Source organism: Cuculus canorus, chromosome 1 (assembly GCF_017976375.1).
Source record: "Cuculus canorus isolate bCucCan1 chromosome 1, bCucCan1.pri, whole genome shotgun sequence".
Taxonomy (NCBI): Eukaryota; Metazoa; Chordata; class Aves; order Cuculiformes; family Cuculidae; genus Cuculus; species Cuculus canorus.
The window spans coordinates 3846660-3859651 of NC_071401.1; the positions used below are offsets into that span (position 1 = coordinate 3846660).

Sequence of the window (12992 nt, forward strand, 5' to 3'; positions counted from 1 at the left end):
CTCAAGTGGAATGTAAGAATAGAATATGGATTTACAGAAACAGCATTATGCCCACTGTGCAATCCAACAGCTCATGCAATGGACAGAGTGCTGTCAAAGAAGTTTGACAGTGTAAACTCACCTCATTTTTGTAAACACTGATGTATGGTTTAGGGTAAATTTAGCTGAGAATGGTTGCATTTAACCTTCCTCTTTAGTGCAGACGCAGAGAGAGTCCACACATTTTCCAACAGCACTGATCGAGGTTTTGCAGCATAACCAGTTTGCTACTGTATTTCCTATGTGTCCTTCTGGTGCCCTCCTTAATGGTCAACTCTCAGCAGAAAAATTAGCTACGAAGTCTTTCCATATCTTCTAACAGGAGCTATACTGACACTGCTATTGGCCTGTCCCTATTGTGGTGTTGATATCTCATGTCCAAGCTATTGATATTTTCTGTTTGCTTGTCGGATGAAAAGTCACAGAACGAGATGGCCTTTACACTCTCCCAGGTTATGCCCATCATGACACAGATGTATACTTTCATCTCATGCATTACAGTTTTCAGTGCTGCATTCAGTTTAACTTTCTGCTACCTTTTCAAGTTTAATGTTCATTAAGAAAATTGTTTTATGGATACCCAGAAAAACTGTCCAACATATGTGGTTAGAAACATCACTGATTTTAAGACTGGCAAGCCTGAAAAATGCCTGAAATCATAAATTCTTTTAAAAACTAATTCATACACCCAGAGTAGTTTTAATACAAAAATATCTTCGATAACTTGCATCCATTTTTTAACCATCAGTGATTCACAAGTCTTCTAGGCGGTTAGGAATTGTTGATTTATTTCCTTAATTATCAGTGGTTACTTAAACCTTATTTTTTTTCCAACATGTTTGGGGTGAGTTCCCGCTTGTCCAACAGCACAATTTTGCCATTAACCAGTAACCAGTCTGGCTTACCGGAAGTATACTTGGAGTGCAGTGCTCTGATGGTTTATTTAACAGAGATTGTCTGACCCTAACTGACACTGAAAATCATAGAATCATAGAGTGATTTCAGTTGGAAGGGACCTTAAACATCATCTAATTCCATCCCCCCTGCCATGGGCAGGGACACCTCCCACCAGACCAGGCTACTCAAGGCCCATCCAACCTGGTCTTGAACATCTCCAGGGATGGAGCAGCCACAGCTTCCCTGGGCAACCTGTTCCAGTGCCTTACCACCCTCATTGTGAAGAAATTCCTCCTTATGTCTGGTCTAAATCTGCCTCTTTCCTATTTAAAGCCATTCCCTCTAGTCCTATCACTACATAGAACAAAGAACAGGGAAAAGATTAGCTTTCAAATAGATTTTTTTCTTTCTATGTCTGGCTATGTTAGGACTAGAAACTGATTATGAATTGTGATGCACCATGGGCATTCAAACTGAAAGAACAGAGAGCTCACCATGAATCTTCACACATGCCCTCACTTAGCCAAGTACAAAGGCAAAATTATGGCCAATTTATATGAGACTGCAGTTCTCTTCATTCATTTAATGATAAAAAAAGTCAGTATTCTGCCACTATTACACACTATCCAACAACTGCAACATTTCTGCATCCCATATCCACTATTCTTACATGGCAAGTAGTTGTTTGATCTCATCACCAGTATGGTTGCACATGTCTTGGAATTTTCATTTTCCAGTTTTCTTCTGCTATTTTGCAAGAAATATACTGATGCTGAATAAAGCTTCTACAAAGAATAAACTATGGAGGGTTTTTTTTTTTTGCTTAACATGGATGACTCTTTTTTACTGCACATGATGTTCTTTTTCTGATTTTGTCCTTGTGTCTCACTTACCTTGGAAAAGTAGGAATTTCCTCTCTGTATCACTGACTTCCTCAGGAATCTTTAAAACAGGTAAGTACAGCCAACAGGAAATGCACTCCTTCAGAACCTAAAGCTGCCCTAAATGAACAACGCCTCTAAGTCTTGGAGAGACAACTGTTTAGGACACGATACTGGATTTGAAAAACAACACGCTTGTGTTTGCATAATCCTTTGAAGATACAAAGTGCTACATTTTCTTGTCCTTGGCCACAGACATGAGGTTGGTGAATTCTCAGACAGTGCTCTATTTGATGAAAGATGTAGCATTTTTAACAGGAATTTCAACAGGATTGCTGTTATGTTAAGACAGATTGATGACAGCATCCTGCAAAGGAGTCACATTTTGACTGAGCTGTCAACAAATGAGGGACAGAGGAGAGCAAATGGCCAGTTCTCCACCATGCTGTTCAAACAACAAAACTGCTGAGCACACATGCTTGCAGCTAGGAAAACACAGATACTAAAGTCTATTTTCCTTTCTGATTAAAACAATTGTTTTATCAGTTGAAATCTGACAGCTTCCAGGAGCTTCTGTGTGCCTACCAGCTCCCGCTGCTTCTCAGTTTGGCATCTTCCTTGCTAGAAGTTCTGTATTTCCCAGGTCCTAACTCAGTTCCTCACCCATGTACCCAGATGACTCCTACCTTTGATACATGCCCAAAACCAGCCCTACTGCTCCTCAAGTTCACAGTTAGAAGTTCTGCCAAAAAGGAGCTGATCTATGGGTACGGCCCTACTTTTGCCCTGTTTTCTACCTGATCTCCTTTCCTAGGCCCAGCCTTTCCTATTTCAGGTCCATTGTTTTAAAATCTCCAGTTAATCTGCCTCCTTTCCTTCCTGACCAATGGTGCCACAACTCCTCTGGTTTACACAAATCTCTTCTTCCTTTCATTCTCTTGTTAAAAATGTTTTCTTAATTGCCATTCAACTTTCTTCAATCAAATGTAACCACTATAATGAACAAGCGACACGGACATCTTCCTGGTGAAGATGGAAGGCTTCTTCTTCCTCATCTTTCAAGATGTATCTGCTAAGTTTGATATTGTCAGTCACACCTTCTCTGTCCTTTGGCTTTTTTTTAGTTTTCTTTTCAGCTTTAAAGAATCTTTACTCATTTGGGTCTTCTTCTGCCTCGCAGACCATTGTCTTTTGACATTTGTGGTGCCTTCTCTCTCTCTGTGGACTGTGGATGTCTCTCACTGTGTGCGCTTACCCACAATTACCTTTATTTCTGAAGTTTGACTATATGTAACTCTCCTCCTCCGCCTTTGCTGTTCATTGCCATTCCTGGATGATCTTTTATCAGTCCTTTCCTCTAGTCCTTGTAGCAACTTCTGGTGCTGAGATGGTAGGTGACTCCTCTTCTCCATGAAACCTCATAGCTCTCTTATCGGTATCATGTCTGACCAACAACTGGCTTTAGAAATTAGGACACAAGACAGGGAGACTTGTAATGAAATATAAAACTCAGAATCAGATAGTAGAAGAAATGGGACCAATTCTTATGTTTGGGACAGTAAGAGCAAACATGGAAGGGGCATCGGATCTTCACAAGAGCCCTGCCAAAAGAGGTACTACCTAAGACCACAATCTAGGGAAAACTGGAGAAGGCAGCCTGGACGACTGACTGCCAAGTGCTGGGCTGTGTCAGGTCACAGCTTTGGCCACAGCCCCAAGGCTCCCTCTGACTCAAACACTGCATTCAGGGTTACATGACTGAAAATCTGCAAGATGAGATGGGGTGGGCAAGATTTAGAAGGTAGGCAGAAAAGGTTTGGGGTTTTGGAACGTGTGATTGGAGGTTAGAGGGATAAATACTTCTTAGTTAGATGCAAATATTGGAATGAACCTTTTAATTAGGAACTTCAGCTGCCCTGGAGCAGTGAATGATGCCTGTAAAACTGCTCATCCAGACATGCCTTCTCAACTCAGGTATGTCAGCTTCCTTATTGATGAGTTATCTGACCCTCAGTTTTGCTTCTTTCATATCCTTCACTATTTTCTTCTGCTCCGAGTGCTGGGAGAACTGGATGGTTCCCGCCTACCTCACTCCTTGGCTTGTCTACCATGCTACCTTTGTTTCTTCATCCAAACCTGCTGAAGGACAGATTAGGTCTGCGAGATGAATTAAGCAGCAAATCGAGGCTTGCTGGTCTCTGAGGAATTTTCATTAAATGGAAAACATTTCTCCTCCCTGTATAAAATTACTCTGAGATGCACTGAGGCACATTTTCTCTTTTTAAAATGCTGTCATTTTATGTTGCTTTTTAAAACATTATAACACCTTCCAAAGTTAAAATATATATGCATAGATAATGTCTTAAATCCTCTGGTTATGTAAAGTTGGGGAAAAGATGTTGAAGATTTTCTCTAATTAGAAAGGACTTAATTACTTCTCTCCTGAAAGAGGAGCCTCTGGCTGATAATTTTATGAGGATGGTAAGCCTTAAGCAAAACCACAGAAGACAGTTTTCTGCCAGAACTTAAGAAAATAGAAGGTTTTTTGTACAGATTTGTCACGAGTTTTTGCACATAGGTAGTACTTATAAAAATCTTTGCTGTCTAGCAGAGACAGGCAATCAAAACTGAAATCAGAGAAAGAGCAGCACAAGAACAACTGATAAAGCTTCTACGTGTAAGTTCTCGCTGCTTCATTGTGAAATCTATTTCATGTTCAACCACCTTATTAACCAAGACACCCCCCCTCAACCCATTTGTCTCCTTTTGCACCCCCAGCAATTTACTGGGATTCCTTCTGTGGATTATCTAAAAGCAGGAAAAGTATTCATGCACCATTATCACGCCTGTTGTCACATGAAATATATTATACGGGTTTTCAGGCAGAATATTTTATCTTGTAGACAGAAATGAAATGTCTGTTCTGTGAAAGAAGTGACAAGCTAAACCCGAAGCACAGCAGTGAAGACTCATGCAGCTCCTGGGCTGGATTCAGCTTGTGGCCAGTGATAAAGAATTAATCATTCTTTGTGGTCTTTGTGAAACTGTATTCACCCTGATGGTTGAAGCCTTTTGAAACCATGTTAACCCTTACAAGGAAGCTTATTTATTGACTTACTTTCAAAAGCATGCAGCCTGGTGCTGCGTTACCTGCGTAAATAAATCTGCTAAAATGCAGGAAGCCAGCTGCTTAATTCAGAGTTATCATCTGTGAGTACAATTATCAGGACTCAGTTATTATGCTGCCCATTTTCATTTCCAGATGGTTCTTTGAATTTCTCCTGTTTTCTTGTGAGCTTGACAGACCAAAGAGTTTAAGTCTAGTATTTCAACTAACTTTGACTGGTCAACATATTTTTTTGCATGGACTAGTAATTAAATTTTATTAGACTGCCTATGATGCCTTTCCTCACTTTGTAAACAATGTTCTTTTTTGATCATATGAGTGGTGGTGACCTGTAGCCTAGACATTTAGCAGAAATCTAGTTCTCTGTACTATTCCACATCGTGGATCAAAACCCAAAGCTTCCTCCCCAACTCCTCCAATCCATTAATTTCTTCATAGCTCCTTTACTAAAGAAATGTCATTTCAACATGTAAAAATGATCTCAAACACTGATATACAATTCAACATGTAACTTCAACCTGGGACAAACGCACTTATCTTCTCCTGTTTATCACCGCATGTCCACCATTGCTGGTTTACAATTCCCAAAGAAGTAAAGACTGCTTTTAATGCCATGTGATGTTTCGTAGTCATGAATTATATTAAAGTCAAAAGCACATACATATGTCTATATATGTAAAACGAGGTATATGTAAATAAATATCTTTTAACCTTACATCTTTATATACGTTTGTACATAGATGTGCACATATGTTCCAAGCTTTCTTGAAGCCCTTGTTTCCAATTATGACTTTAGTTAAAGTTTCTAAATATGGATTTAATTTAGGATAAACCAAACAATTAGTAAGGCAATAACAATTTACTGTTATAACCACATAACAAATATGTGCCTTTTGGAATAAACTTAAAATGGTGGTTTTAATTAGTAAATCTAATACTTTTTAGTCATCTCATTAAAATGAAATTAGATGCAGGTTTGGGAATTTTAATTCAAAACATTCATCTTTATTGTTGGAACACATTCCTGAATAAGTTCCTAGATTATTTTAGTAAATGTCCATGTTAATACGCTGTAAAATGTGGGGTCCAAATTTGTTAACATTCCCGCCTAGAATTAGGACACTGGAAAAAATTCCCTTCAGGAGCAAAAAGGGGATTGTATAAAATTAGTTCAATCAAGCAAAGATTATTTCCATGTGTAACAGTGTAACTTGATTTACATTTCTGCATCTCAAAATAATTGATGCAGTATTTTTAGTAATTAATGAATACTTACTTGCTACATGCCAGATGCCTCTGTTGAGGTAATTGTGCTGCAAGCAGTGGTGGAATGACATTTTGGATTTGGGACAATACGGAATGTTCACATCATTTACTTTAAGGTGTGCAAACGAGGGGGCCTCTCTCCTGACAGTGCCTACCTCCCCTCTAGAAACTGTGTAAGTCAACTAAGACGGCTTATCTTTCTTCATATGATGGAGTTCTACAGTTTCATAGAATCACAGAATCATAGAATCATATGGATTGGAAAGGATCTTAAAGATCATCTAGTTCCAACCCCCCTGCCATGGGCAGGACATGTCCCACTAGATCAGGCTGCTCAAGGCTCCATCCAACCTGGCCTTGAAACTTCCCCAGGGATGGGGCAGCCACAATATCCCTGGGCAACCTGGGCCAGAGCCTCACCACTCTCATTGTAAAGAAATTCCTCCTTATGTCTAGTTTGTTGTGAAACACTACATCCGTAGAATAAGAAATCATATAATGCATAAAAAAAAAAAAGACTGGAATACCTCAGTGCCTTCTATACTGCAAATTAAAGTTTCTACGGCAACTCAATCAAGAAAAGTAAATAATATAAAAATATTTGAGAAATAAGCATTTTAAATGGTAATGTCAGGGAGGAATTTCAAATGAATTTGGAGCTAATTGAGGCTTACACCTAATAGCTGTCCAGGGCTTGCTCCAGACTATCTTTGCTCTAGGTCAGTGAAGCTTGAAGGAAAATACAATTTTTAAAGAGGTTCGAGGGGGACATTTCTCTGTGTGGATGCTCAGGCTAAGCCAACAAACTGCACAGCCACAACTACGGACTTTGAATGTAAAATGTCCATGGGCACCAGCCATGAGCTGTACGCACACGCCTGCTTTTGCACCATCACAAACAGTATAGAGTAGGAGTGATATTTTCCAGACACGTTAGGACACTTTTGACTCCTACTCAACCGGGGATAAGTATGAGGCAAAGTCTCTAACAAGCCGCTGGAGTCAGCTCCACTCTGGAGATCCCAATGCCAGGGAATCTTCTGGCACGAAGGGGAAATAGTGCATCAGTAACAGGCACTAAAACGCTGCATTTGCCCCTTCTCTCCAAAACCACTCTCACTGCTCCCCCTCCAGCCTTCCTAGCCCCTCAGACCCTCAGAGGGAAAGGCTGAGGCAGAGATGCCAAGAAGCAGAGGACACGGAGAGAGGTGGAGGAAGAAGATGGAGACAGCCAGCCTTGGGAAGCAAACGTTGGTAAATGCTGTGTTCAGATGTTCAGACTTCATTTCACAGATCTGCTCCCTTGCCTCTTGATACTTATCTTATACCGGGATATTTAATTACTCCCACACATCTGTATGGCTTCCAACCACGTCTTCTTACAGATCATCCTTGTGTTTTTTTCAGTCTAATTTTCCAGACTCACCTTGAATTCTAATCCCACCACCCTGAGTGACTGAACCCCTCAATCTTAAATGGGTTGCTTACTTTGTTTTACAAGGACAAACACGATTTTCATGGATACACATCTAATTTATGTCTTCTCTGGAAAAGGAATCCTTTTTTGTTTCTCTAAATGGTACTGAAATGTCAAGTTAATGCAAAACCACAAGCACAAGAAGATAATGAAGGATGTTTCTGCTAAGCTCTGCAGTGCCTCATTTGTGCCTCATGCAAAGTGCTGAACTAAGTAAAAACTTGATCTGCATCAAATGAAGTGAACTTAACTGACTTCCTTGAAGATTCATAAATGAGCAGGCCAGAGAGCAAAGGAAGGCTGTGAGGCTGTTTGCCTACATGTGTAATAGGGAGAAATTCACCCAGCCATTACGGCACCTCACTCAGGAGATGCAGCGTATCAATAAACTCCAGGGAACTCTGCAAATTGCTATCTTCAGTTTTCTATGTAAAATTATCAGTCAGGGTCTGGTATAGAAATAAACAACTGCCATGCAGATCTAAACACCAAATTGAAGGAAAATATGGAGTTAAAGATTCACATGTATCTTGCATACCATTTTCCAAGGAAGTCCTGAGAAATAACCTAGTCTTGGAGCAGGTTACAAAGGGAATTAAAAAAAGCAATACAAAGATCTTTCATTTCATCTGATACACGATATCATATGTCCTTGCATGCTTCATTAATACTGCCTGGTTTGCCACCTAGAAACGCACAATGAGTTCAACCTTCAGGGGTCAGCAGCACTCAGCATATCTATGAACTGAGCTCTAAGCGACTGTGGGGACTATCGAATAAGGGCCGACACTTCTGAATATTAATTCTGGAGTTTTAGGTTGTATGGTTTGGAATCTGAAAACCAGCTAAGTATGTATCACCCCTGCTTCCAGCTCATGGTCACGTGCAATGCCACTAATCACCTGTGCGTCTCCCTTCTAAGAAAAACACAGTATTTCATTCAGAGGATGCACTTGGAGAGTATTCTTCTATTTACTCATAGTTCTGAGATTAGATAAATACAGTAGCCCTTTTTTTGAGCTTTCTAGTGCAGAAAGTCCTGTGTTTGAGTGATAACACTCATTTTTTGGAAAGCCTAATACTATCAGACTAGCTATATGTGGTCTGGAATAAAGCTTGCTAAATGTAGCATCGGTTTTGTGGCTGGACTGAAATATGAGTAGCATAAAGAGAGGCTGCTTCACTGTCTCATTTTTATGCCCAGTGATCTTTCATAGATTGTTCTGCTTAAATTTTAGTTTTAATAGATTACCTTCAAATTAGAGTAAATTAGAGCTCAGGATTTACTCACAGTGCAATGCCTTACTCCACTAGAAGCCTAACAACTGAAATGCAAGGGAGCACAATCTTTATATCTTTAGAGTTTTCTTCACAGTGTGCTATTTATGGACTTTTTAGCGTACATAGGTATAGATGCATGCAAAACTGAGAAGCTGAAGTGAAACAACTCAAGCAGTGGATGTCTCCTGTTACAACATTAACATTACTGCTATTCCAGGCTTTCTTATTCCTGTTAAAAAACGCTGGATTGAATAAAAAAGGGAATAAGAAGTGTGATGGATATGAAAATATAATGATAACGGTATAATAAATTAATGCTTACCATTTCCTGAGTGTTTGCAAAATCTGCCTCTTTCGAGCTACACTGCACCAAAAGCATTATAATATTAATCAGGACATTACAAAGCAATACATATTTCTATCAAAATCTGCTTACTTCAGTGACTATTCCTGCTCCCTAAAGACAAAACCAAAATAAAATAAGAGGTGGTTTTCATCTCACTGAAACATTACATGATACACTGCTAATGCCATTGATTATACGGAGGATGTTTATATCTGATTAAAAATACAGCCTGAACCTTAGTACATTGTCTTGCACGTATCAAAAACTACTCTACATCTAACTCAGAATCACAGCCATAACCCCTCAAGGTATTTTTATTTGAACTCAAATGTACATAAGAAGAGACTTAATAGAGCAGCCATTTCTTTGCTATTTCTGCAGCATCTGTTGAGGCACTGGCACTGCAGCCCTAGTTCAGAAAGTTGGTGCTTCTGAAACATGTTATTGGTGTAAATCTTGGCCTGGACTTGACTTTATTTTATATTTAATGACAGGATGTCGAAAATACTTTGATCTGTATTAATGTAGTTGCTGGAATGAAAATACTTTCAATCAATTTGTGCTTTGATCCAATGCAGTTAGCTGCACCATCCAGTCTTCAAGTACCAATGCTCTTACATCATAATCTGTCTCTCACCCACGACAGAGTAAGGTAACTTACCACAAGGGAGTAACAAATCTTGAATCCGGGTTTAGCCACAAAGTAGTCATCGGATTTGAAGGTTATCTTTATCTGATTCCTTCTTGATGTTATTCTTGGAGGTACTTCCTTGTGTCCACACCACCGTCCCCGTATAACTGTGCTGGTCTCTGATATATCTTCCACTTCCACAAAGTCATACCTGGGAACCAGTTTGAAGGATTAGTTTTCACAAACTCTGGTTACAGAACACGGTTGCAAATAGACAGAAGCAGGAATACAGCCGGAGACAGAAAGACAATCGTCCCTCACTTTCCACTGCAAAACATCAGGCTGAATATTACAGATGGTGGACATTCTCGTGTAGCACAAAATACACTAAGCTGCAAGCTATTGCCTGAGTGCTCAAATGACAGAGTTCTGGGCTCCTGAAACATGACAGAGTGTTTTCTACCCTGTTAAAATAGCAATGAGACACATTTGCATGTGCTTAGTACACAGTAAACACGCACATTGTGTTTTACGTGATGAATAAATAATTTAGAGACCCGATAATATATTATGTAAGGTCGGCTGCCCAACCTGAGCAGCTGCAAGCACTTGTCTACTTTCTGGTGGTCCCCCAACTCCCTGCAACAGCAGCCACCAGCTCCCGCTTGCTTCACAGAATCACAGAATCACAGAATCACACAAGGTTGGAAAGGACCCATTGGATCATCGAGTCCAACCGTTCCTAACACTCCCTAAACCATGTCCCTAAGTACTTCATCCACCCGTTCCTTAAACACCTCCAGGGAAGGCGACTCGACCACCTCCCTGGGCAGCCTGTTCCAGTACCCAATGACTCTTACTGTGAAGAATTTTTTTCTGATATCCAACCTGAACCTCCCCTGACGGAGCTTCAGGCCATTCCCTCTAGTCCTGTCCCCTGTCACTTGGGAGAAGAGGCCAGCTCCCTCCTCTCCACAACCTCCTTTCAGGTAGTTGTAGAGAGTAATAAGGTCTCCCCTCAGCCTCCTCTTCTCCAGGCTAAACAACCCCAGCTCTCTCAGCCGCTCCTCATAAGACTTGTTCTCCAGCCCCCTCACCAGCTTTGTTGCTCTTCTCTGGACACGCTCCAGAGCCTCAACATCCTTCTTGTGGTGAGGGGCCCAGAACTGAACACAGGACTCAAGGTGCGGTCTCACCAGTGCCGAGTACAGAGGGAGAATAACCTCCCTGGACCTGCTGGTGACCCCATTTCTGATACAAGCCAAGATGCCATTGGCCTTCTTGGCCACCTGGGCACACTGCTGGCTCATGTTCAGTCGGCTGTCAACCAGCACCCCCAGGTCACCTGTCAGAGGGCTGCTGATGTGCTAGAAGCAAAGGGAGATGCTGGGAGGACATGGGAAAGCGCATGTTGCTGTAAAGTGCCTTTTAGGATTTTATTTCTAGGCGGCATGTCGCTCCTGATAGATTGTTTGAAGGACTCATTTCAAGCTTTCAGGCAGAAAAGGCTCGCAGTCTGCGTGCCACAACAGGGACTCCTCTGCTTTTCGTGTGGATGCTGTCATCAGGGGAAAAGCAACAGTATGTCTTGACCTGTGCAAGGTCACACCTTGGTCAGGCACACATGCTACAGCTGTGGAGCCCCTCAGCCTAAAGAGGGCTCTGCCAGAAGCAGCAGACATTAAACCCCAGGGATGAGATGACACAGTGACAGCACTCACTGCCATAGCTTGAAGATTTGCTGGCTTGGGTCATTACTGAGTTCATTTCTTGAGCCGGAGAATAAAGAAGGCAGAGAATAAAGTCCTGAGCTCACTACATCTATGAGAAAAACAGTCCCTTGATATCTGTGGAATTAGGCCCCACACATTGTGGCCAGCAAGGGATATGGTGATGAAAAGACGGGCAGCCTGACCACAGGCAATGAGAGATGGGGAGAGCTGCCATCCCCACAGTACAGTTAAGTTTTAAACTTTTGGAGATCTTTACCAGGAAAGGTTTTGATTATTAAAGCATGTGTTCCCTCCAAAGAGTGAGTTCAAGATTGTTAACTGACTCCTACTAGAAATGTGCTGCTCCCCATCCCTGGGTCTATGAGCCAAACGTCTGCCTCCCTACCCAGTTGTGGGATCTGAACAGCTCTGTAAATAACAGATCTGCGTTTCTTTTTTTTGCTGAAAGCTCATGTAAAAAAAAGAAATAAATTCAAGTACTATGTGGCTTGGGAATATCAGCACTGCTGCTTTTATATTCACCAACCCCAAATTGCACAGAACAGAAAATAACAGCTTTGCCATAACCAAATCACTTAAATCTGTCCAAACTCTGCTGAAACAAATGCTTTTTTCCCTGACACTATGAAGTTTAGTTCCAGACTGAGTTAAAGTTGTCTCAGGCTCTCTCCAGTGTCCTCTGCTCCCACTCCCTCATGGTAATGGCCGTGGAACCCGGGCAGATCTCCCCCCATGAGCATCCACCACTGCCCCCTGGGCAGCACAACAGCCTGTGAATCCTCGTCATAACGCAAGAGGTTGTAGAGTTTTCAACATAAGATAACCTTGTAGGCTTTGGTGAAAATTGCCCTGACTGACCTCCACCTTTTGAGGCCAGGAGCCAGACTAACTGGTAGAAAAAACAAGGCAAATCCATGGGTTTTCTGCTTTCGAGAGCAGAAGCTTTGCTGTAATGACCATGGAAGAAGGTGCAATCTCGGTTGTTTCTGTGCATCCAAAGAGCCTCAGTGGCTGGGTAATTTAATTGCTTTTTGGAATCATCTCTTACCAAGTGCCTGAGGAAATGCTAATGGCACTCTTAGAAATTTCTGTGGATCTTTCAATATTACCCCTCCTTCTGAAGCGGCTAAAATACACCTTTTTATTCTGCAGCCTGAATGAATTTCAGTCAGCTCAGTCTCAACAGTATGCACATTACAATAATTAGCATTAATGAAAAAGTGCAAGAAAACACTAGGAAGTTTCTGAAAAAAAAAAGCAAAAGGTCAAAAGCAAGTACAAAAGGAAGGTAAGACACAGAGGTCCTGGATTACT

General features: G+C 41.2%; 1 protein-coding gene across 6 annotated transcripts in view; it reads right to left on the reverse strand.

Annotated features, from left to right (window-relative positions):
• The window catches only part of PDGFD (platelet derived growth factor D), a 150139-nt gene that overhangs the window by 50389 nt on the left and 86758 nt on the right, over positions 1-12992 (reverse strand). For 3 of the 6 annotated variants that reach the window (XM_054056273.1, XM_054056272.1, XM_054056275.1), the window contains exons 3-4: positions 9976-10156; positions 9291-9332 (exon numbers count right to left, since the gene is read on the reverse strand). In XM_054056273.1, the coding sequence (XP_053912248.1) occupies positions 9291-9332; positions 9976-10156 (223 nt within the window). The remainder of the gene's footprint in view (positions 1-9290; positions 9333-9975; positions 10157-12992) is intronic. The other 3 variants (XM_054056274.1, XM_054056276.1, XM_009561105.2) reach the window with 1 other exon arrangement.